This window comes from Sarcophilus harrisii, chromosome 1, assembly GCF_902635505.1.
Source record: "Sarcophilus harrisii chromosome 1, mSarHar1.11, whole genome shotgun sequence".
Taxonomy (NCBI): Eukaryota; Metazoa; Chordata; class Mammalia; order Dasyuromorphia; family Dasyuridae; genus Sarcophilus; species Sarcophilus harrisii.
In genome coordinates, this window is record NC_045426.1 from 491,087,202 (window position 1) to 491,113,798 (window position 26,597).

The following is a 26,597-nucleotide window of genomic DNA, read 5'->3' on the forward strand; positions in this document are numbered from 1 at the left end:
TATATACACATACAAAATAACTTATTTCTATTGAACCCTGAATATTGGCTTTTCCTAACACCTTTTATCACTTGGATCAGTGATAAATGCTGTAAATTAACTCTTTCTTTTGGTTCTGATAGGGACAAGATATGGAAAAACTAGGCATGCTATTGAACTTTTATTAGAAATGGCTGTCACAATGAATTTCTGTTTTGTGGGTATGTGAGTGTGTGTGTGTGCCTACAAAACAGAAGATAATGATTCAGGTCTTGAAGAAGTTGATCCCAATATTTAAAAACAAAAACAATTTTAAAGTGTTTGGGATATTTTTTACTGTTGCTGTTTTTTCTTTGTAATCCAGGGATAGCTAGAAGAAAGCATTGACTTCGTGCCTTTTTTGAAATACTGTAGTTAAAGTTATGGTTTATACATCTGTAGGAGGTACTTAACAAAGGCTGATCTCTACTGGTTTAGGGGTGAAAGCTCTTATCCACTTGTCCATTTTATCCACTGCTTGATAGTAAGAATTGGTTTTAGGTAAGGCTTGGTTTTAATAAATTAATTGTATTGTTTAGGGGGAAATTATGTTAGTTTCATGTAAGAGATGTCTGTACCTAATGTATGGCATCTTGTACTATCCTAATGAATGTATTTGTTTTAATATCCTATTAGACCATAAGCTTCTTAAGGCCATGACTTTTATTTTAATTAATTTTTTAAATTTTATTTACAAAACAAATGCATGGGTAATTTTTCAACATTGATCCTTGCAAAGCCTTCTGTTCCAAAATTTCCCCTCCTTCCCCCACCCCCTCCCCTAAATGGCAATACATGTTAAATATGTTAAAATATGATAAATCCAATATATGTATACATATTTATACAGTTATCGTGCAGCACAAGAAAAATCGGATCAAGAAGGAAAAAAAAACTGGGAAAGAAAACAAAATGCAAGCAAACAACAACAGAGAGAATAAGAAAGCTATGTTGTGTTCCACACTCTGTACCCATGGTTCTCTCTCTAGGTATAGATGGGCTCTCTTCATCACTGAACAATTGGAACTGGTTTGAATCATCTCATTGTTGAAGAGAGTCACGAAAGACATGACTTTGTCTTACTCAGATATATGGCCTTCTTTAGAATAGTGTCTTGCACATAATAAGTACTCAGTAAGTGTTCATTTTCTAAAAATTAAGTTAAATACTGGTGGGATAACAGGGAAGTACAAATAAGGCTATGGAAAGCAAAAGTAGGAGGCAGCTAGGCAGTCCAGTGGATAGAACACCAGCCCTGAAGTCAAATGACCTGAATTCAAATATGACTTCAGCTACTTGACACTTACTGGCTGTATGACCCTGGACAAGTCACTTAACCCTAATTACCTTACAAAAAACAAAAACAAAAAAATGAAGGTGGAAGAGGAATAACTTGCCTTCCCTGATGAACAGATGTTTTAAAGGTGAGTGAAAAGTTTGAGAGAATTGAAAGCTAGCAGGAACCCTGCCAGCACTAAGGTGTAAAAGGTCAAGAATATTAAGCTTTCATTCCCCTTTTTGCCTCTGTTCTTCTAGAAGCTGTCTCTAAGTATGGAAATGAAAAAGTGAGCAACTTTAATTTGGATCTACAAGATTGTAGCAGAATCTGGGATGACAAAAAAAAAAAAAAAGAAAGTGGGTGCGTTCATTCACTGCCATCAGTCTATACTATGATAGTAAACCCAGAAATACAAGTCATGGATGTTCATAGAATAATTTGGATGAACTATAGAACAAGTCATTTTGACCAAATATTTGGTTCCTATTGGATTCAAATATGTTTCTAAAAATCCAGTCTGAATGTACTCTTTCCTTTTATGTTTTCTAGCCTTTTAAGTTAATATTATTTTGGGCTGATGATTTTCAGGTGGTTTCTATTTTCTGGATAAGGCTGACTTTGCTTGTTGACTATGGGATTTTTAAAAAATACTGATGAAAAGTATCAGTTTTCTTGTGATGATCTGACTCTACTCATATATGCCTTTAGAAGAATGGTGACAATAAAAATAGTATTACCATTTACCACAAAAAATACTGTGCATTTGTCTATTTCTTGAATTTGTCAATGTTCAGCATTGATATTCCATTTATTTGGAAGAGAATAGGTCACTGACTAGATCAAGTACAAATATTGCCAAATATCATACATCCTTCCTTCACTGACAATTATGTGGTTTTATATTACATATTATCTATGTCTGTGATATGTATGTGTATATGTATATCTCAGTATGTATACATGTGTATGCATATATATTTATGTATATATTCTTTTCTATAACTGGACCCTTGATTTAATCAATGAGAGGAATTCCTTCTAACAATGCAGGTCATATCTTAAAGAAATACTGAGAGTTTCAAGGATTTTCCCAGGGTAATACAAATGATATAAGTGTCAGAGATTAACCTCAAACACAAGTCATCCTGAAGCCCTCTATCCATTGGGGCATTTTTCATCTCACATTAAATATATAATAGTGTAAAATAGTAGGGGATGTTAAGATAAAAACATGATTTTCTTTTATTGAAATCTAAGCAACACAAAAAGTTTTCAATTACTTGAAGCTATAGTCAAAGTAAAACACCTGGAAGTCCTGATGAGACTAGTGAAACAAACCATTTTCATTGCCTAGAGCACTGTTTGTGATTTGTGCTATATAATTATCACACATTGGAAGAATTTCCATTGAGGTTACAACCTATTATGCAGCATATTCTGATAACTAGATCATGCCTTCCAACATAAATTTCCCCAAAGCTATTAGTAACCAAGTTTGAATGATGGGAAACATTTCTTAAAAAGTGTACTAGGTTATAAGTACAGGCTTGTCTGAGGGAGAATTTAAGTATGAAAAGAATGCTACATATCTGAAAATACATCCATAGGGAAACAGAACATTTAATCAGCTTACTTAGCCTGAATTTTCATTTTCAAAAGCCTGGAAGTAGCTAAACTAACAAAGATACTAACTTTATGCAATTGGCTTATATTGATAAGTAGCATTTGTCTCCATATATAACAATATAAGATTGCAAAAAAAATAATTAAAAGAAAAAATGATATAACCAAATAAATAATTCTGGATTCCTTTTAAGAAGAAACCTGAAATAAGCCAAAATTTTAAATGCTTTTGTTGGGGATTGAAGAGAATAAAGAATCTCTAATCTATATAGAGGTATAAACACAGACACAGATACAGACACACACATACACACACACACAAATATGTAAATTTGCTTTTAATTTAAACAGATGACATTTTCAATAAGGTACATATTTTTGTCTGTGTGAATATATAGGATGGTCCAAAAGACTTAGTGGAGTAAAACTTTGAGCTTAAAACTATGCTAAGACTTTGTATATAATTTTGTGTGTATATGCTATACAGTGTGTAGCTATCAGATAGTCAGACAGTTAGATAGTTGATATGACCTGAATAAATGAGTTGAATTTTATATAAAATTCTGTGACTTTTCTTGAGAATAATAATATTTCTATAATTAGAAAATGGTGTGTCTCAGTGCCTTATATATATATATATATATACATACAGAACATGTACATATGTGTATAAAATATGTATATATTTGTCCAGAAACAAGTCACAGGTAGTTTTAAATGACATTTAGTTTCTACAGATTATATCAACAAAGTTCTTAATCTCTACGTAGAATTAAATGTGTTTTAAGATATTCTTTCAATAAATAAACATTAAAAATATATTTGTTTTTGTTTTAATACTAACTTTTCTGATAAGCTGATGTAAATGATTTTTGGTCTTAGGTTACAATGTCTAGGATTAAATTATAACATGTCACCACTAGTTTGCTTTACCATTTTAAACAGCTGTCGGGCATATATTTCCCTCTTTGTAGATATAAGATGTCCAGAAAGTTGATGGGAGATGACATATGTGTGTATGTATGTATGTGTGTGTGTGTGTGTGTATATATATATATATATATATATATATATATATAACTGTATGCTTTTGAATTTAGAAATTCTTGAAGCCTGACAAATGAAAACATATTTGTTCTGTATTGAACATATTTTATCTGATCATTACTGACTGTCCTCCTTGTCCTTATATTTTAATAGTCCTGAGGGAAAAATTTTTTTCCACTCAAAATGTACTGGACTATATTTTTATGTCTTGGTGATTTGGAAGCAGACATCTAGCAGAACACTAATTTAATTAACACTGTGCTTAGGGCTCTGACCTTATGGAGCACCTCAGAATTTCAAGGTGGACAGATATTTGCATTCTTTGTAGCTTAAGGAAATAATCCACTAGGTGTACAATGTCAATAGAAGAAGATAAACAGTCTTCTTTTTCCAACTCCCTACCTCAATTTCTTCCTTCCCATTTATTTTAAGAATATTACAGAGGAAAGGATTTGATCGATTCACACCTACCCACCCAAACCAATAGAGAAAAGGTCATTCATTACCTGACTTGGTCTAAAATCCACCTTAGCTGGTCGCTGATGGGCTTGGCCATGAAAATCCACATTACTCGGGTGCTGATGGCTTTGACCATGGAACTGAGGAAAGGCTACTCTTTGCTGTGTGTTGTAACCCAAACAATGGCCCAGGGTGGCCCCAAGGATTAATAGCCATCCCGTGCTTGGGGCTGGCCTCATGCGTGGTGCCCCCATTCTGGTCCCTGGACAGCCTGCCTGTGCATGCACTCACTGGGTGCTTTTCCTCTTATACCTGTCCTGCGATCTGAGTCAGGTAAGGGAGGCTGCCTGCAGGCTGGGCTGCAGCACGCCCCACCTAAACTTCCCACATGAGTCAGACTGTGCAAGGGAACACTAATAGGACCCAAGGTGCATGTACCGCTCTGTAATTCCCGTGAGGTGTGGCCAGCTTCACCTTCTACCCACCTCACACAAATCAGACAGCACTAGACGACGAGAGTAGCCATAAATCACAGGGTGAGTAATGCCACAGGAATATTCCTGAGACATAAGGGAGGCAGGGCAAGGGTTCCGCAGCTTCCTTTGGGCTATGTATTTTTTATCTTGGAAGAGTGACTAGGGGAGAAAAAATATGAGGGGGGAAGAGAGGCTGTTTTTTATACTTTATAAATATTGCAAGAGAAAACTCTCTTAGGAAGGAGAGAAAAAAAGATCTATGGATCATTAGCCAATAAGGGAATCTACATTCTGAAAAACTTAAAAATCTAGTGTATAGGTTCAGTCTAAATTTCCTGGTCAAAGATTTCAAAAATCAAAAATCAAAAAAAATCAAAAAAGATGAAATGAAAAGTTTTAAAGGTACCCCTCCAATTCTATTAAAATATAAATAAGTTTTTTTAAAACAGTCATTCAAGCTTTGTATTTAAAAAAAAAACTTTGAATTTAAATTTAAAAATTTAAATTATTTAAAAATCCCTTTTAAAGAAAGGATTTAATCAGACTTAATCTTTCTTTCATGGTTACTCTCAAGAATTTGTTAAGCTATTTTCCAAACTTGAACGAGGGTCTAGCAAGGAATGGAAAATCAGAGGCTTATTCCTAGGCTGAGTATTAGTTCCCCTCAGCATATTCCATTTCTTGGACAGTGACATGCTCCATAAATGAACTGTACTTTCTTTTCAGCACAAATCCTAACACAGAATACAGCCTGTTCTTACCCCTGAATGTTGTAGCAGATAGATGAAATTTCAATTAAAAGCCTTATAAGATTTTTTTTAAAGATACTTATATCTGCTAGATACCTTTACAGAAAAGCATGGGGAAATGGTAATGAACAGCAGCCATAACCTTCCACACCTGAAATGAATCAAATCCAATATAGCATATTGACAAAAGAGAAATTTCCTACCTGGCATGAGTCACCAGTATAGTCAGGGGGGCAGGAACATATCTCTACATTGTATGCGATGCTTCCACTTCCTGTACTGGTGACTTCTTCCAGACCCACCTCACCTAGGGTTAACCGCTGAGTCTCAGTAAAATAAAGGCCTCTGATGTGTAAGCCATCCAGTCTAGACAGAACCATCATCAGCTCTCCTCTAGATACCTGGTTATTGCTGCTGACATGCCTGAAGTTTCCCTAAACATGAAAACAAAAGGTAACATTATCCTTGAGATAAGCAGACTACAAATCAATTCTTTTTTATTTTCACGTAATAGTATTTTATTTTTTCCAATTACATGTAAAGATCACTTTCAACATTCACTTTTTAATTTTTTAATAAAGCTTTTTATTTTCAAAACAAATGCATAGATAATTTTGACAACAGCCTTGTGTTTCAGAATTCTCCCTCCTCTTCCCACCCCTCCCCTATATGACAAGCAATTCAATATATGTTAAACACAGTATTCACTTTTATAAGATTTTGAGTTCCATTTTCCCTTCTCTCTTTCTCCTCCCTCTGTAAGACATTAGTCTGATATAATTTATACATGTACAATCATTTTAAACATTAGCTCCAAATCAATTCAAGGAAGGCAGGTAATCACTAATAACTAGAAATAAAACTATATTGAAATGGACAAAAAAGTAAACTAACAAAAACCACGTGGGGATATTTGCATTTAGAAATTATTTGTCCCTTATCTTGCTACTCCCAATGTAGGAGAAACTTGGAGGAAGGGATGAAAAGAGTTGGAAACCAAGTGAAAACCCCTTATATTCATGCTGAATTTGAAACTTTCCAAAGTATTTTAGTCATATTACTGTATGCAATAGGTAGTAAAATATGATTATTTCCATTTTATAAATGAAGAAGCTGAAGCACAGAAAGGTTAAATGATTTGCTTGTGGTCATAGAGGTATTTAAATGTTCAGACTGGGAATGTACTTGGACTCCTTCCTGATTCTCATGGTATCTCCACTATACCATGAAGTCCAAAGGATAGAAATTTAAGAATATCTAAGGAATAAGCTGAATGACATGATGCATTTGCATGTGATGGAATAGGAAGAAAATTTTTATTTTAAAGTAAAATGATAATATCTGCTTGTAAATATTCTGTTTTTAAAGTACTTATATAGATAAGAGAAATTCTAATAAATCATAAAAATAATTTCAAAATATGAAAGAACTTTTATGTTATCTGATACCACTGACATGCTTGGCTCTCCCAAGAACAAATAGAATAAGTAAAAGAATAAAAGAAAAGTTTTCCAATATTGGGCTCTTAATTTTAAATACTTGCTTATTGAGGACATAAAAAATATTACAAACATGAAACTGCCCAAGTAGATAGATGCTATTATTGTTAGGAAAACTTGACTTTATCATAAAATTCAGATCTTTATTATAATTTAACATTTACTCTTCAGTGTTTGTAGGATGTGGAACTGCATTTTTATTGTTAAGCACCAACAAGGAAGCTATAATAAAGTTATTGGCAGAGCTCGTGCCCTAAGGGATGAAAAAATCTAGGCCAGCATTCTCCACATTTTGGTCCCAGAGTCTAACAAAAGGCTTTTGCGGGGCCTGACCTTCTTCTCTTTCACCCATCCTTTTGCTCTCTTTTTTCTGCCCTTTCACTATCAAGCCTTTCTAGCAGAGGAGATGTGGATCAATGATAGCAGGTGGCTAAACAGAAGACAAATTAAGAAACAACAGGCCAAGGCTACAGCAATTTTTTAAAAACTTGTAAGTGGTCTAATAACAGAACATAATTTATGCAAGAACATGCAAATTGTATTGAGACAATGAATACATTTTAATTTTGGTACATGACTGTTCTCCTTAATTATTTCATATAACTGAGATGTTGTGGCTTGGAAAAAAATTCTTAACAAGGTCCTTGAGAACAGCAGTTCTCAAAGTGTGGATCAGGACCCCTCAAGAATGCTTGAGATCCATTCAAGGGGCCTGTGAAATCAAAATTATTTTCATAATACATAATAAATTTACAAAATACTAAGACATTTTAAGTTCTAAAATGATAGGTAGAGATAGTAAAACTCACATAAACAAAGTCTCTTTGGGGTCCTCAACAATTTTAAGGGGTTCTAAGACTATAGTTTGAGAACTGCCAATCTAGACAGAATTTTCAAAATATATATGGGAATAGAAGGGTAAGGATTTAGCAAGGGAGAAATAGAAAGGTAAGAGTTGGAAGGAACCTTAGACATTATTCATTTGTCCCATTTTACATATGATGAAACTGAAATCTATAAAGGATAAACTGACTTGCCAATGGCTGCATTGATAGTAAGTTCCAGGGGCCAACACTAGGACCTGAGTCTTCTGATTTCTAATCCTGTGCTTTTATCACTGTGTTAGTGAATAAAGACAATGATACCTTACAAATGATTAAATCATATTCTCTCTATAAGAATGTGTAAAAGAGCTTAAAGGTCAGAAAATGGGAGGAGACAATCTGAAAGCAGAGGAAGGCAGGGAGGATTGGCCCATCAGGAAAGGTATATAAGTATTGTTTTTGAGTCAGAAGGATCATAGGATCACAGATTTAGAGTTGGAAAGTTCAGTAGAAGCCATCAAATCCAATGCCGTCATTTTACAGCTGAAGAAACTGAAGCTGAGAGAAAATAAATGTGACCAGAGTAACAGACTCATTTTTTGCCTGACTGAGTAAGGTAGGAAAGTAGGTGCTTTCCTGAGAGCAGCTGAGTGGTGCAGTGTACAAAGTTCTGGATGTGGAAGCAGGAATTCAAAAACCACTGAGCTGGAAACCTTAAAGGCTATGTGACCCTAGACAAGTCACTTAAGCTCTGCTTCAGTTTTCTCATCCACAAAATGGGGGAAATAATAGCACCTACCTCCTGAGGTTTTTGTTAGAATCAAATGAGATAATTGTAAAGCCCTTAATGTAGTGTTATATAAACATTTATTATTATTTGCTTATTACTAATTTTTTAAAAAAAACAACTCTGACCCTTCATTTCATGAAAAAGTCCTTGACACATTTATAATTTTAAATTCTTCAAAGAAATTCTTTCACAGCTGTGAGGTAGGCAATGATTTGTACCTAGAACCCCATATATTATATGTAGATCACATATGGCTTTATTCCTAAAAAAGATCAACTGCAATATATAAGCTAATAGTATTATTCAATAACAAGAATGCCTCCAATTTAGATAACAAGAAAGATTTCTTTCTTATTTTTTTGCTAAGTCAGGTTCCCTCTTTTTTCATTGAAAAATGAAAAAGGCTTTCCTTCAGGGAGGTTCCAGTATTAAATTTTGACAGAGTGAACAGTGCCTGTGTTGATGTGGCCATGGATCCAGATTAATATCCATATTTTAAGTTTTACATCAATGTTTCTAATTCAGAAAAAATTCTATCTCCTCACTTATACATACACACATATACATGCATCTTACATATGAATATAATATATATCAATAGTATTTGTAGAAAATATAATAATATATCTATGTATTAGGTATGGATATATTATTTTTATATTATACATGTAATACATATCTCAGTTTCTTAATCTGTGATTTGTGACCCCCAAATGGGGTCTCATAACTGAATGTAGGGATCACAAAATTATCATTTATTACCAGTAATGTCTGATTTGTATACTTATTTTACATACTTATATGCCTGAGAGCACAAAAAGATGCTATGTATGAGTACAAAAAGTTTAAGAAGCTTTGATATATATATATATATTACATATATAAATGCAAGCATATCTCTCTCACACATGTGTGCTTGAATACAGTGCATCAGAACGAACAGGGAATATTTTCAAAATGATGGAGGGTCAAAATAAAGGTTCCTGAAGGCCAATGAAATATTTGTAGAAAATATAAGCTCCTAAAAGGCAGAACTGCTTTTTTGGAACTCTGGAAATAAGAAGATGCTCATCAGCTGGAGAGTGCTGGATAAGTATATGAATGTTATGGAATATTATTATTCTATAAGAAACAATCAGCAGGATGATTTCAGAGAGGCCTGAAGAGACTTACATGAACTGATAGTGAATAAAGTGAGTAGAGTCAAGAGAACATTATATGCAGCAACAAGATCATACAATGATCAATTCTGATGGACGTGACTCTCTTCAACATCAAAGTGATTCAGGCTAGTTCCAATGATCTTGTGATAGAGAGAGCCATCTGCACCCAGAGGACTGTGGGGACTGAGTGTGGATCAGAGTATAGTATTTTCACTTTTTTGTTATTTGCTACTTTTTTGTTAATTGCTTTCTTTTTGTTTTCTTTCTCTTTTTTTCCTTTTTGATCTGATTTTTCCTTGTGCAACATGATAATTGTGGAAATATGTATAAAAGAATTGCACATGCTTAACATATAATGAATTACTTGCTGTCTAGGGGAGTGGGTGGGGGGAAAGGAGGAGAAAAAATTTGGAACACAAGGTTTTATAAGGATGAATTTTGAAAACTATGCATATGTTTTGAAAATAAAAAGCTTTAAATAATTTTAAAAAGGAAAAAAATAAAGACAGGACTGTTTGCTTTTCATCTTTATATCGCCAGCATATAGTACAGTGAGGGTAGCTTCATGGCACAATGAATAGAGAAAACTCATCTTCCCAAGTTCAAATCCAACCTCAGACACTTATTAGACATGACTTTAGATACTTACTAGTTGTGTGACACTGGGCAAGTCACTTAATTCTGTCTCGATTTCTTCATCTGGAAAATGAGCTGGAGAAGGAAATGGCAAATCATGTGCCAGACACAGTGCTGAGCACTTTATTACCTCAACTGATCCTCACAACAATCCTGAGAAGCAGGGGCTATCATTATCTCCATTTAACAATTGAGGAATTTGAGGCAAATAGAAGTTAGTTGACTTGTCCATAGTCACACAGCTAATAAGCATTTAGGATCAGATTTAAATTAAGGTCCTCCTAACCAGTCTTTTGTCCACCATGCAACCAGATGCCCTATATCTAAGATCCAAAACCTCAAGCCATTTTCACTCATATTTCATACCTCAACTAACTGAACTCGTCCATAATACCGTCGGTCTGGCAGAGGGTTGTTCGGGTCCATGTAGACAATAGTCATTTGCTGTCCCTATTAAAGATAAACTAATACTTTAATGTTTGAGTGGAATACTAGGAAAATCATAATTGGTCAAAGTATAACATTAATGCAAACACCTTGCACGACTATGCACAAATATTATCATATCAATAAACTAACAAGAATGTATTAAGCCTGTGTGCCTAATATTTTGCTAGGTATTAGGGATACAAAAAGAAAGATGAAATAATAGTCCTTGCTCATAAAGAGCTTACATTCTGTCAAAAGATAATGTGTATACATAGAAGAATATAAAACAAAAAATTTTTTCATAAATACAAGGTAATGAAGAGGAGGTACTAGCAGCAAAGAGAAACAAGAAAGTCTTTATATGGAAGGCTTCATAAGTCAAATCTTCCATAAAACCAAGATACTTGGATGAATGAGGGAAGGAGGAAATACCTTCCATGCTAGGTCAAAGGGAGATAAAGTGTCATATATGAGGAACAGTAAAAAGGACAATTTGGCTGCATCACAGAATATACAGAATAAGGCTTAAGAGATAAATTGGGGCTGGGTTGGAAAAGACTTTGCAATCCAAAAAGAAGAGTCCATGTTTGATATTGGAAGCAATAAGGAACCAGTGGAGTTTAATGAATAGGGAAGTTAACATGGTAAGAACTGAGCTTTAGGGGGGGAAAGTCATTGTATTATAGTATGTCTTGTTCTAATAAATATTTTAGAAATCACTGGAGAATTGATATTACTGGACATTACTTTTCTGTCTGGTGTTATAAATTGGTCATAAATAGAAAACTTTCTTTTATTGAACTTTGCTTGGGAGGATGGCTATATGTTATATAGCTTTGCATTTATTATATAATGTGTGTATATTTATGTAAAAGGTATATGGATGGAAAAGAAGCATTAAATTTCCATATTGCAAGAAAGTCTCCATTTGGGTGGTAGGAAGGTATTCTGGATGATTTCTTTCTATGTAGTTGGGTGGCTGAAGCATAAGGATGAGCTCAGCAGTGCTGTCTCATTGCAGGCTATTCAATTCTAAAATTGGCAGTGGAGGAGCAATCATCTCTCCAAATCCATTCCTTGCTCTCATCTAGCCATATAAACGCTCAGCTTTGCCCTAGCTAACATCTAGTTACAGAAACAGTGAGACTAGAAGGACAAAATAGGAGGTTCTGCCTCAAGCAACAACCTCAGTTGCCTGCCATAGCCTTGGATTTGTATGCCTGTTATTCATTCAAAACAATGAAGAAATATTTTTTTTTATCTAAAAGTTTAAGGAAAATTTCCCAAAGACCTTTCATTACAAGAGCTGAGAACAGAATCACAAAGTAAACATCTCATAAACTGAAATTATTTCCCATTTCTGAAGGTGGAATAAAGAGGAAATATTCTGTTCATTATCTTTTGGTGAGTTCCAACAGTTTGCTTAATAAGCCATTTGGCAACAGAAATAGCTATATTAATGATCTTGAACAAAATGTACATCCTGGCAACCAAATGAAGCTGAGAGAGAAAACAAAAGCAAGCTCATGCTACAATTTTTATTGTATGGACTTTTTCTTTCCAACACTGAACTTTCAAAAGCTTGATGCTTTGTTTTCAAGAGGATCTACAAAGGGTCTGTGGAATTTTTAAAAATTAAATTGAAACAACCTCAATTAATCAATTCATAAGCATTTTTAAACACCTATTATAAGATAGGCATTGTACAAGGAAACAAAATATCCTTCTATTAAATGGGAGAAAAACATGTATATATGGCAGAATGAATTTAAAGAACATAAATACAATATAGTTTGAATAAAAATGTAGATATTATTTAAAAATAATTATAACCTTACTTTTAATAAAACTGTCAAATACATAAAATTCTCTCGTTAGAGAGAATACATGAATGACTTGAGAAAAATCTTAGTTGTGTTGACCATACCCTTCTGTTCAGATAATAAAGAGAATATTTCCTTTTATATTCCATCTTCAGAAATGGAAAATAATTCCAACTTATGAGACATTTACTTTGTAGCTCCATTTTCAACTCTTGTAATATATACATATATATTCTCTTCATTATCTGTATTAATATATATATACCCACACATACCCACACATATATCCAACTATAAATGTATATAGAAACATTATCTAATTAATGCATGCATCTATTGCTGTGTATATACATGCACATATACACATTTATATGTAAGTATATATATGAATAAATGTATATAAACATGAAGACAATTATTCAATTGTTTATTTCCTTAGTCTGGTACTAAGACCCTCTAAAATCTAGCTCCAATCTAACTTTTAAGCTTTTTTAAAAAATTTGTATACTTTATATTTCAGCCAAAATCAGCTAGTAGCTCTTTCTTAAACACAACTTGCTGCTTTGCATTCATGTAGACTATTATCCATGCCTTGAATTTGCTCTTCATCTCCAGTTTTCAGAATCTTCAAGACTCCACTTAGCTGCCATTTTCTCTGTGTAGGATTTCCAGATACCACTCCCCTTCACTTCCAAAAGGTCTTTCTTTAAGTTTTTTTTTTAAGTTGCTTGTCTGAGTTTCTCCTTTTCTCCTATTGATCTTGACCTTCACTTATACTTATTTATATCATGTCATATTCTTGCCTCCCCCACCACTTCAGTAGAATGTAAGGTTCATGAATTAAATGACTAGGTCGTTAAAAAAAAAATCTTTGTAGCCATAGCACCTAGCCAATTGTCTTAAATGTAGTAGGCACTTAATAAATGTTTGCTGAATTGATTTATTTCACTTATTATAATCTGTTCCAGATTCTTCAAATTCAAATTTCTGTAGATGGAACTTTGGTTATTGAATATTTATTATCCCTAGTTCAAGGCCTTGTGCTAGATTCCTGGAGAATACAAAGAAGAGGAAGATTGAGTCATGGGTCCTCAGAAAGCTTGAAATGGAAGAAACAAATGATATAAAGGTAGACTACATGTTTTGTTTGACTATGTATTTTTAAAAAAAATTTTGTTTTCTTTATTTTTTGAATGGGATAGAGGAGGAAGTAGAAAGGAGAGAAAATACATGCTTTCTAAATGAAAAAAATAATAAAAAATACATAACTATAGATATAAATGATTAACAATCCCAGTGACTTATGAGTGCTCAATATAAATGGTAGGATTCATAGAAAGGAAAGATCACTGTAGGTTGGGATGGGATTTACTCAGAAGGAAGAATCCTCCTTCTGATGAGATATTTTTTATTATTTCCTAGGGATACCTTTAAACAGATTAACTTAAAACTTTTAAATGCTATTCATTTTAAATGCTATTTCTTTAAATCAGAAACCTTTCTTTTCTGACTTCATGGAAGTATTCTCTACCCACCGAAAGCTGAACATCAGGTCTCTTCTCCAAGAGCATCATGCCTTCACTGGGTAGGCCAAAGGATTTTACCTGGTAAGTCAGGAAGCCACCATAGGAAGAAACCTAAAATTGAATAAATAAGATGAATGGTACCCATTTCAGAGAAGACTGTTTTGGCTTTAGATGAAACAAACACTCTAGGAGTTAAAGATTTCTTCTGCTATTTCCATTAATCTTTAAAATACATTTGAATCACTTCTTTTTAAAGAAATTTCAGTTATGTGTTTGTATCTAACTGGGTATTAAATTACTCTCCAAAAAAAAAATCAAAAACCTTTCCCCAAAGCAGGCATTCCAGCATGGCTGTCATTCCAAAATCCTCTGGATACATAATAATTAAGAGTCAGAGAACCCCCTCTGAGAGAGTCAAACTTTTCAAATTTCTCCCAGTCTCCTAAAAATGTCAGGATAATGGTGAAAGGAGAGAGATGTACTGGCAGGCTATAAATAATGATGGATTATAAAAGGAATAGCTAACAAAATAGATGATCAGAATAAAGATCCAGACTAAAATAATGGATTGACCAAAGGGAGTACTATGGAGACTGAATATGGATAGAAGCATACTATTTTCACATTTCTTTGTTGTTTGCTCTCAAGGTTTTTTTCCCCCTTTTGTTTTAATTTTTCTTTCACAATATAACAAATATGGAAATGTGTTTTAAATGGTTGTATATGCATAAGCTATATCAGATTGCATCCTATCTTGGACAAGGGAGAAGTAATGAAGGGAGGGAGAAAAAATTTGGAACTTAAAATCTTATAAAAATGAATGTTGAAAACTATCTTTGCATGTAATTGGAAAAATAAAATACTATTGAGAAAAGATAAAATAAAATAAAGGGCCAAACCTAATAATTTAATAGATATAAACAAAAAGTTCTCCAGTAAGGTATATGGGAAGGTATACTGAGTGAGTTAATATGAAAAAGAGGCTTGGGGAATAGGGATGAGGGAAAAACAAATCCAGAAAATGCATTATAATGAATCCCAATGGTGAAATCCAAGAAAAAGTAAATCATTCTTCCAGACTAGATCAGCACAGGGAGACAGACAAAGAGATCAGTGGAATTGGGATGGAATGATAACATATGCCGTATGCCACCACGGCATGGAGAGGCTATGTACCAGTGCAGGAGGCTATGTTCCATAATAGGTCCCACAAGGTATAAGAACAAGTGACAATTAGTAGCTTTGGTGCCCACCACCCCAGTTCTAAGGTTATGGATCTGAGATGCATTAAGAAAAGGACCTGCACTTAGAGGATAGTTTTCCTGGGTAGAGAAAGCCTTGGTTTGTCTATTAATAAAAGAGTAAGTTTAGGGGCAAGCAAGAAGAGTGAAATAATTCAAACCTCTAAGGAGCAGAACAAGGACTTAGTTCCAGCATTTATCCCCACTTGAAATTCCCAGGTAACCAGATCAAGCATCCCCCATCAAAGGCGAGCTGACAATCTGATAGGTGTGAAATGGTATCTCAGAAATACCTTTAGAGTATTTTTTTCAAATTACTATAGGTAGCTTTATGATTTTTATTTGAAAACTGCCTGTTCCTATACTTTGATCATTTATCAATTAGGGAATGACTTGTATTCTTTTTTAATAAAAGCTTTTTATTTCAAATTATATGAAAGATGGTTTTCAACATTTACTCTTGCTAAACCTTTTGTTCCAAATTTTTCTCCCTCCCTTCCTTCCACCCCTTCCCCTAGACAGCAAGTAATTCAATATACGTTAAACATGTGAAATTCTTCTGAACATATTTCCACATTTATCATGCTGCACAAGAAAAATCAGATCAAAAAGAGAAAAAAATTGAGAAAGAAAACAAAAAACAAGCAAACAACAACAAAACTCCTTTCCCTCTCCCCCTCTTCCCTCCCTCCTTTTTTTCCTTCCTTCCTTCCTTCCTCTCTCTCTCTGTCTCTCTCTAAGTCTTCTTGTATGAAATTACTAATATGGAAATCATGTGATTGTATATATATAACCTATATTAGATTGTTTACAGTCTCAGAGAGTGGGAAGAAGAGGAAGAGAGAAATAGAATTTAGAACTCAAAACTTAAAAAAAAAAACCCAAATGTTAAAAACTTTTAACATGCTATTGGGGAAAATAAATTATTATAAAAATTTCTAAATAGATTTAACATAAAAAACTAAGATCCTTTGATTTTACCAATTGGTCAGTTCCTAACCTGCGGGAACCTTTTTAATGTCCAGAATGTAAGTATGAGAGGCTTAGGACTTGAAGATTACATGCTTTGATTCTCCCTTCTTTCCAAGTCATCTCTAATTTAGATTTGTCCTTTCATATATAAAGCAAAAGTCACAGAGTAAGAGTTATGTCTCAAGGGGTGGCCGAAAGAGAAGAAATGAGAGGGAATGGTCTCAAAAGCAGCTGCATCATCACATTGATTAAATTTGTGCTTATATCTTTTTACAGATGAGGTCACTAAGTAACTTGCTGAAGATGGCACAAATGGCAAAGATGGGATTGAACCCCTGTTCTTTTGATTCTAGATCCAATGCCCTTTCAAAAAAACAATTGCCTCTCATAACATTGATTAAATTTGTGTGTATAGTAGCAAATGGACCTCATCCCAAATAACTTCTATACCTAATCACCTAAAAAGAGACTTGAGGATCATATGCTTTGATTCTCCCATCTCCAATCTAGATATGTCCTTTCTTAAATAAAGCAAAAGTCACAGAGTAATAGTTATGTCTCAAGGGCTGGTCTAAAGAGAAGAAATGGAAGGGAAGGATCTCAAAAGCAGCTATATCATCAATGATTGTTGAATGTAAGCATATCAGGAGCTAGCATTGGGTATCCATTCTGACTGGTTTTTCTTGAAACCTATTATTTTTTTTAATTTAAAGAGATATTTAAACATAAAAGCAATGTGTTTCCAAATGAGCATCTTAAATGTGATTGAAAAGGCTAAGATTATTTAGTTATTTCAATTTGATGTTTCAAGACAATTCCAATAGATTTGAGATGAAAAATGCCATTTGAATGCAGAAAGAGAATTATGGAGACTGAATGTGAATCAACACACAATATTTTCACCTTTTTTGTTTGGTTATTTGTTTGCTTTTCCTTCCTTTAGTTTTTTCTAAAACTTTGGGTCTGATTTTTCTTACATATCATGACAAATATTGAAATATGCTTAAAGGAATCAGACATTTAATCTATATCAGATTGCTTGCTGTTTTTGGGAGGGAGGAGCAAAGGGATGGAGAGAGAAAAATTTGCAACACAAAGTCTTATAAAAATGAATGTCAAAAACTGCCTTTACATGTATTTGGAAAATAAAATATTATTGAGGGAAAAAAGATTATTTAGCTATTTTGACTAGCTAAAAGAAGAAGGGAAAAAGGAATTATGAAGGGAGGGAGAAGAAAACAAGGAGGAAAGGGAATTAGGATATCACTATGTTTATGTACATTAATCTCCATAGCCCAGAGCTAGATTAGAAATCAGAAGATCTAGATTGGCTTTCTGGGTCTGTCATATCCATTTGCGGTTGTGTGACCTTGAACCTCTCTGAGGCTCAAATATCTCCTTTTAAAATATTGAGACTAATATTTCCAGCATCTATTTTTCAGGCTTGGCTGAAAAGAGAATACTTTACAAGCTGCTATACGTTGTGAGAAAATGAATACTAATTCCCTCGGGTTACAGAATTAGGGGTTTGGGGCCCATAAGAAGTAGTTTGAGCCAAATTAGTGGTAGGATAAATCTTTCCTATGCCTGATTCCTTTGAAAATCCTGAAGGAGATCACTGCGTTTGTCTGAGTACAATTCCCAACTAACTGAGTTGGTTGCTATTAGTGAATCTTTTTGGGCTGACACTTCATTGTATTTGCTTCCTTGAATAATCCTCTGAATCATTCCATTTTCTCTCTTTTGTTATACTGACAAGAAGCTTTATAATGGCTTTAAAACAAAGAACTGATGATAAAATGTCATCTAAAAATCGTCATTTGCAGCAAATAGTGTTTGAATGTGAAATTTGACACAATTGGTGTAGGAGAGAACATTGGGAATGGTTTCATTTGGTGAGTAGATTACTGCAAGAAGAGGGAGGAGGTTGTCAGCATTTTTTTTTAACTGTTCTTCCCTAATTGAGGTGAAAGCAGTTCTTTTTTATTTTTATTTTTGAAAGCAGTTCTTTATAAAATAAATAAATTTTGCATTTGGATAGTGAAGGCCCTGCCCCATTTTAAAAGTAAGCACTCTGCTCTATCATATCTTATAGAGAACTTGCTTGCCCATAGGAACAGCTGTTATTTCCTTAAGCACCTAACTTGTTTTAAATTTAAAAGGGATCACTCTAGTGATAGGAAGAAAATGTCCTAATTATTCCTATTCTAAATAATTATATTATTTATTGATTTCTATACTCTGCACTTATTTTGGATCAGGGCAAAGGAATATCTTAATCTTGATGAGACAAGGGATCAATACTAACTTCCTCAGCCAGATTTGACTATTGAAGCTACTGAGACTTAGGGAGTTGAAAAGAAGGAAGGAGGGATATAGGAAAAGATATGTACATGTGCTGGGATGATGGCCATAATTACTTTTTGTTCAGTGTAAACTGCCACCATTATTTACTCTCCTGGTTAATTTTAATGAATTTCTGGACAGGGAAGGAAAACATTCAAGCACGATTTCTATACTAAGGTGCTCTTTTAAAACATTAATTTTGCTACTGATTCATAATTGATCTGCAGATACATTGAAAGGCCAATATTCTCTGGACTTCTGGTTTAAGAAAAGAAGACTGAGGGAGAATGTAACCAGTGATTTTAAATATTTGAAAGGCTGATCTGTGGAAAGGGGATTAGGCCTTCTCTGCTGAGCCCCAAGGAATAGAACTCACACCAAAAGATGGAAATTTCAAGAGGGTAGATTTCAGGCCAATATAAGGAAAAAGCCTAAAAACCACAGCTATCTACAATGGGAATACTCTCCCTTAAGAGGTAATAGGTTCTTACCACTAGAAGTTTAAAGCTATATGACCCCTTCTTAGGAGATATGGTACAAAGAATTCTCATTGAAGCTGTGTGTAATGGGAGTAGTGAGGATGGCTCTGACCTCTGTTCTAACCTAAAAATTCTGTTTTTGATAATCCAAGTCCCAGAGTTGAGTTCCTATTAAAATGAGGTCACTCTTTAAGGGGGCTCAGAACTATCTGATAAATCATCTTGAGAGCATTCTTTTTATACCCTGGTACCCAGTCTTTCATGCGAAGACCTCAAGAGGCCCTTCATGACATGCAAGACAAGAAAAGAGACTTTTCTCCTCTACAGTTTTGAAAACATAAGACAGAGGGATCTCATGTTACTGAGTCAAAAAACAGTAGGAAATACTTTCCCCTTTCTGCATATGGAGTGGAGAACAGGACAATCAGAGAGCTATTGAAAATGTTGATTTAATGAGGGCCTGAATGAAGAATGGCAAATTCTCTGTGAAAAGAAGGATGAACTCAATATGATCCTTTGCTAGGATACAATGAAGCTGGACAAAACTGGGAGCTTCTTTTCTTTCAGATTTATAGTTTTCATAATCGATTATGAAGAGTTGGCCATTCTTTTGACATTTCAAACCTTGTCCCCCAGATAGGATGATGGTGCAATCCAGAACACGCTATGGACCGAGGAAGGCAGTTCCTGAACATCAGCAACCACACTGTTACTGCCCGGGTTGAAGGTGACAGGGATGTCCATTTGATCTGTTGTCTCCAGGCGCCAACCCATCATGTCAACAAACTGGAACATAAAAGTATGAGAATTAAATTAATTCACATTTTTTTTATCCATGAGCTTTGTTGTTGCAGATTTCTTTTGAAAAACATATTTTAATGATGTCTTTTGGCTTTACAATGTAGTTATTTCACTTCCCATTTTCCTCAAGATTTAATCCTCCATCCAATTCAGTTCCAATTGATCAGTGATAAACTGAACCAAATACACCCAGCAAAAGAACACTGGGAAATGATTCCGGACTGCTGGCATTTTTGTTTTTCTTCCCAGGTTATTTTTACCTTTCTAAATCCAATTTTTCTTGTGCAACAAGAGAACTGTATAAATATGTACACATATATTGTATTTAAGATAAACTTTAACATATTTAACATGTATTGGACTACCTGCCATGTAGGGGAGGGGGTAGAGGGAAGGAAGGGAAAAGTTGGAACAGAAGAGATTGCAAGGGTCGATGTTGAAAAATTACCCATGCATATGTTCTGTCAATAAAAAAGCTATAATAAAAAAATTTTTTAAAGTATAAGCAAAAGAAGACTGAAAAAAAAAAGATTTGTCTCCTTTGTGACAAAGAAAAGTACTTGAATAAAAACATCTGCTACAGTGACCTTAATTAGATATTATATAATACTCTGCTACAATAGTCCTCTACTTCTCTGCTACAGACTTATTGAGAAATTACTCAATTGTTTACAATAGAGAAGACATTGTGTTATAGATTTCCCTGAAAGTTTAATCACATCATGCTCAATTTGATACAACTGGTGTAGGAGAGACCATGCCCAATGTGATCTGGAATAGCAAAGTTCTGGATAGAATATACCTTTCCCCCCTGAATCTACCTAAAGAAATTCCTTATAGCAGACATGTATCTTATTAACTCTCAGAGTTTTCCAATATTATTTGGAGTATGGTGGAATCCTTTCACTCTTTAAATAGGGCATATATAGCATAGTTAAAAACCAAATCATAAAGCAGTAGAAGAAAAACTATGAGAAATAAGAAGTAGCTGATAAACTGAAATTGATAGTCCTTTTTTGGCCAGGGAAATGGTGGTTCCTTCTGAATCTCTAATCCTTTTCCACCTTCTTATCAATTTACCTCCTTGAAAGAGATAAATAATTGAAAAAATTAAACATGGCTTCTTTTTTCTATAGGTTGAGCAAAACTAAGCAATACTAAGCAAATGAGAAAGTGGATATTGAAAATATCAAAGTACTTCTTTTTATGAGCTAGTAATAGGGATAGGGAAAATATGATGGTAAATTATTATGGAAAGAAATTAAAAATTTAGAAATTATCATATGGAGAGAAGGGGCAAGGGGAAAAAAGACCCTAAATATGTTATTTCAGATCATTACTACCCAAGCTCATCATTATCAAGTCTGACAATGAACTGTTTAAAAAGTTGACATTTCAGATGAATTAATATATGGCAACCAAGTAAAAACAGAAAGACTGCAATGTCTGGCATACCTTAGCCCTCCGCTTATTTGTACTGTGGCAGTGATCACTTATTCCAAAACAGAAGCAGCTGGTACATCCCTTTGGATTAGTGGGGTCCAAGTAAAATGACCCTTTCCGGCAAACATTACATTCTGCACCTTCTACATTTTCCTATTAAAGCAAAAAGGAAATGAGGTCAGTATGTTTTTTCTAAGTCCGCTGGCAGCATTTTGTTCTCAAATTCTGTGAAAATAGGAAGTGTTGGTACATAGGTGGTTACAAAACATTAAAAGAAATGGATGGCCAGGTACAGATTACTTGAGCTTGTGAGTCTGAGCTTCAATGTACCAAGCTGATAGGATGTTTGTACCAAATATGGCACTAATAAACCTCTGAGAGAGAGAGAGTTTACAGGCTGCCTAAGGAGGAGCAAACTGGTCCAGGTTGAAATTGCCCATTAGCAGTGTGATATGACCAGTGAGTGATCCTTCTAGCTTAGCTGAAATAGAAAGACCCAAGTTTTCAAAAATAAATAAAAGACATGGGATGATAAAATTGTATCCCAAATATATATGAAAAGTACCAAAGATATGGGCAGGTCATGTCCCACCAAATCTATCTATCTATCTATCTATCTATCTATCTATCTATTTGTCTCTCTATCTATCTAGATATACATGGGTAAACAGATGGATGGATAACATATATTAGTTTAAACAAATATCTGTTCCATAGTTGCCATCATTATCCAATATCTGTTTGGAGGACTCCAGAATAAGGCTCTTCACTGATATCATGAAATATACTCAAGTCTTATAAAGAAAGGATACATAGGAAATGGGAGAGATTAAAATGAGCAGACAACCCATTCACTATACATAAGACCTAGCAGTCATCACTCTTCTGCTAGAAGGTAGATCGAATTCTTTATCAATGGCACCATGTAATCATGACTGGTCATTATGTAGACCAGAGTTTTTAAGTCTTTCAAAGTTTTTTGTTTTTGTTTTTACATTTGCTCTTATTGTATAAATTGTTCTCCCTGTTCTGTTCACTTCATTCTGAATCAGTTCATTCAAATCTTCACAAGTTTTAATTCTTTTCTTAAATGTTTCTTGAATTGGTTTGGAAGAGGAGAAAAACCAATTTTTGTTAAATGAAAAATAATTTTTAAAAAGAAGGATTTATTAAATTTCTATGTATGAGATGTTGGGCTAAAGCTACAAAGACAAAGTCTTCTGAGAGTTTACATTCACCTTGTCCTAGAAAAAGGAATAAACATTGATATATCATCTCTTATACGGTAGGCTAAATGCTTTACAAATATCTTATCTGATACTCTCAACAACCCTAAGAAGAGGTGGTGTTATTATTCTATTCTATAAAACTAGGATAATAAATAACACTTTTCTGCCAAGAGTGATTGTGAGGACAAAATAGAATAATATTTGTAAAGCACTTTGCAAACTTTAAAGCATTATATAAATGCAGTTTATAATTATTCTTATTAATAAATAAAAACAAAACAAAACCAGACCATTTATTTGTTAGCTTCTGATAACTGGTCTGATGTGTCTTACCTTACAAAGGCATGCACCTGTCCATGGATCACAGACTCCTGACTCAGTCCCATCTTGGTTGCAATTGCAAGGAAGACATTCAGGGAAATGATAAAACCCAGATGCACAGCGATCACACTGACGTCCTGTTATTCTGGGCTTGCATCTTTAGAAAATCAAAGGGAGAAATTATTCATTATTTTCCTTAGAACATTTATCCCATATCCATCTGTAATATAATACCAGGGAAAGTACTGCCCCAAAGTAACTAAACAGACACTAGCTATACCTAGGAGTCTTCCACATAGTTAAAATTTCAGACTCATCAAATCTGAGAGAAAGAAACAGGTTCTGAGATACATTTGATTCATACCTCTTTTATAGCTGAGTCCTTATGAAGATAAGTGGATAAAATCCACTTATCTTTTGCTCTCCTCTATGCTGTCTCCTATATTCATAGACTAACATAAAAAATTCCCTCATGGATTGTTCCCTCCAGTCTAACTAATTTTGAATGCAGGAAAAAACCATTCTCTGAAAGGGGGTCCCCAAGGTTTTACCAGACTTCCTAGAACCCCTGCTTTAAGGAGGTTAAATCAGATTTTCTAGGAGTCATTGAGCAGATGCTAGATTGGGGTTTTTAACTTTTTGTGTATAAGGGATCCTTTCGGCAATTTGATGATATTTATGGACCCCCTTCTCAGGATAATGTTTTAAAACTTAAAAAGAAATATATAGGATTACAAAGCAAACTAATTATATGGAAATAAATTTATCACAATATCAACATTATCACCTCCTGGATGAAGGAAAACAGAGACATTAATGTACTCTTGGTGGAGTTGTGAACTGATCCAACCACTCTGGAGAGCAATTTAGAACTATGCTTAAAGGGCTATATAAAATTGTCCATAACAATGATAGGTCCATATCCCAAAGAGATTTTTTTTAAGGGAAAAGGACCTATTTGTACAAACATATTTATGGCAGTTTTTTTGTGGTATCTAAATGGCTGAACATGCTGTGCTATATAATTGTGATAGAATATCTTTTTCTTTCTTTCTTTCTTCCTTTCTTTCTTTCTTCTTTCTCTATTTTTCTTTTCCTATCTGAATTTTCCTGTATAAAATAACTGATATGGAAATGTTTCACATGATTGTACATCTATAAACCATATCAGATTGCTTACCATTTCAGGGGGCAGGGAAGGTAGGGAGAGAGGAAGGGATAGAATTTGAAACTCAAAACTTAAAAAAATACTTAAAAATTATTTTAAGAGGGAAAAAATAAAATATAATTTGAAAAAGATTGTCCCCTCCCCATTTCCTGCCAAAATAACTCCCTACCTTTTTGCTGATATGTGAAATTTCTATAACAAGAGGAAATTCTTTCATTGCATAATCAGAGACTAAAATATAAGATGGATGAGGTAACACTTTAGTAAAGATGAATTTCAATCAGAATATGACCAAAGAGAAATAGTAAGAATCAGAGAATTATAGAGTCAGATGAGAACTCAGAGGTCACATGGTCCAACACTCACTCAAACGAACCAACGCTTTTCTATGGCTAGTGGTCATCCATTTTCTCCCCATTACAAACCTTAAAGTGCCTAACAAATGCTAGCTATTGGTATATACATTACTAAAGACAATTTTGTTCCTTTTTGGGATATTAGGATATTTTCCAACTCTCTCTTCTAAATGCTAGGAGTATTTTGTAGTATAGATAACTGACTATTGGATCCTTTCTTATTTTGATTTGGCAGGATTAAAAGAGAACAAGTATGCTCTGGACATAAAAAACAGAGAAAGGAAGATGGGGGTGGGGGGAAAGATGAACCTCAGGGATCCCACAGCTTTGCCTAAGGTTGACTGTCTAACTTCATTTGGGTAAAGAGAAATATAAGTTGTACAATGAGCTTGTAAAATCTTTTTATATATTGAGAAGGTAGCTCTTCACAAAATGTACAAAGATGTTTTTGTTTAATTTTTTTATCACAGCTGCTTTGCCTAAAGGAGCTGGTCCCTGGAGATTCTTTAATGGAGGGACCACTGCACATGCTGAGTGCTGAGTGGTCCAGATGGTAAAAGCCATAGGAGTTCAGGAGAAGGAGAGATCACCATAGGTAGCTGCCAGCAGGAAGACATCACCAATGAAATTAGCTGGGACTGAAGGATTTGTATCATAGACTAAGGAAAGGTGGCAAAAAAAGCAACTGTTTTAATATTATTGAAAAACCAAAAATAATTGTTTTATAGGATGAGAATAAGAAGTAAAGACATCTGAGCTAGACAATTTGTTGATTATAAAATCCAGGGTTGGGAAATATTCAGTTTATAGAGGAGCAATTTAGGACACAAAAAAGTTACATGTTTTGCCTATAGGTGGTAAGCAGAAAAGCCAGAATTCAAACTTAAATACTGCGAATTTGTTGCTCACACTTTAAGTTATTTCTCTGTCTCTGGAAGAGGTGGCATTTTATGTGCTAGGTACAAGGGAGTCTGATGATGAAGATGATGCAGATGGGTCAGGGATAGGAATGGGATAAGCAGGTGAACTGTGAAGGGTTGGAAGCAGGTATAAAATAAGAAGATGAAAAGCCAATAAATGAAATGCCAAAAAAATGAAATTACTATGGATATATAACAAAAAGAAAAGGATTAGTGTGTGACAAAAGAATGATAGTATTTAAAATATTATTTTATGGCATTGTACTTGATGTCAAAAGGCCTGGATTCAAATCTCCCCTGTGCTATGTGATTTTGGGCAACTCATTCTAATTCTCTGAAACTCCAGTTTCTCAATCTATAAAATGAGGTAGTTGGACCTTTCAAGTTTCTATCAATTTATATCTAACAGAAAGCACCTTGAATTTGGTGCCTTGGTTTAAATCCAGTCTCTGCCTCTTTCCACTTGTATGAGCTGGAAAAAGTTGGACAGGATGGCCTTTAAATTCTCTCCCTGCGTTAAACCTGGAGGTCTGCTTTTGTTTCAAGATCCTTGAGTCCTCGGTGCCCTAAAATAAACCTGACCTTGAGACATTCCTCCAGGTGAAATTTCTGCTTCTAAGGGAGCTACCCTGATTGACATTTCTGAGGTTGCCTACAGGCAGGCAGATTCAGCAGATGCCCATCCCATAGCACACAGCTCCAGGATAACTGCACTGGGCTTGCAGTTCAAGCAAAAGTTGTCTTTAAAGCCATGGGCGCAATGCCAACCATTATATAACAATCAGCATAAAAGATGTATGTGAATTATGTGCTTGAGCATACATTAGAAATTCTGTTCAAGAGAAGCAGGCCCTTTTTAACTAAATAAACACTCTAAAAACAAACTAAAAAGACCCCAAACTTAATTCAGAAATCAAAAGCTCCCATCCATTCATATATATTCAGTGAGAGATTGATGTGTGCATTATACTGTCTTAGAC

At 34.2% G+C, this 26,597-nt stretch overlaps 1 protein-coding gene across 3 annotated transcripts in view; it reads right to left on the reverse strand.

The window, feature by feature from the left end:
• The window catches only part of LAMA3 (laminin subunit alpha 3), a 310,601-nt gene that overhangs the window by 67,961 nt on the left and 216,043 nt on the right, over positions 1–26,597 (reverse strand). For 2 of the 3 annotated variants that reach the window (XM_031946523.1, XM_031946522.1), the window contains exons 36-41: positions 23,186–23,330; positions 21,636–21,776; positions 20,004–20,165; positions 14,351–14,452; positions 10,930–11,013; positions 5,855–6,085 (exon numbers count right to left, since the gene is read on the reverse strand). In XM_031946523.1, coding sequence (XP_031802383.1) covers positions 5,855–6,085; positions 10,930–11,013; positions 14,351–14,452; positions 20,004–20,165; positions 21,636–21,776; positions 23,186–23,330 — 865 coding nt within the window. Of the gene's footprint in view, positions 1–4,473; positions 5,289–5,854; positions 6,086–10,929; positions 11,014–14,350; positions 14,453–20,003; positions 20,166–21,635; positions 21,777–23,185; positions 23,331–26,597 lie in introns of those variants that run through there. The other variant, XM_031946524.1, reaches the window with a different exon arrangement.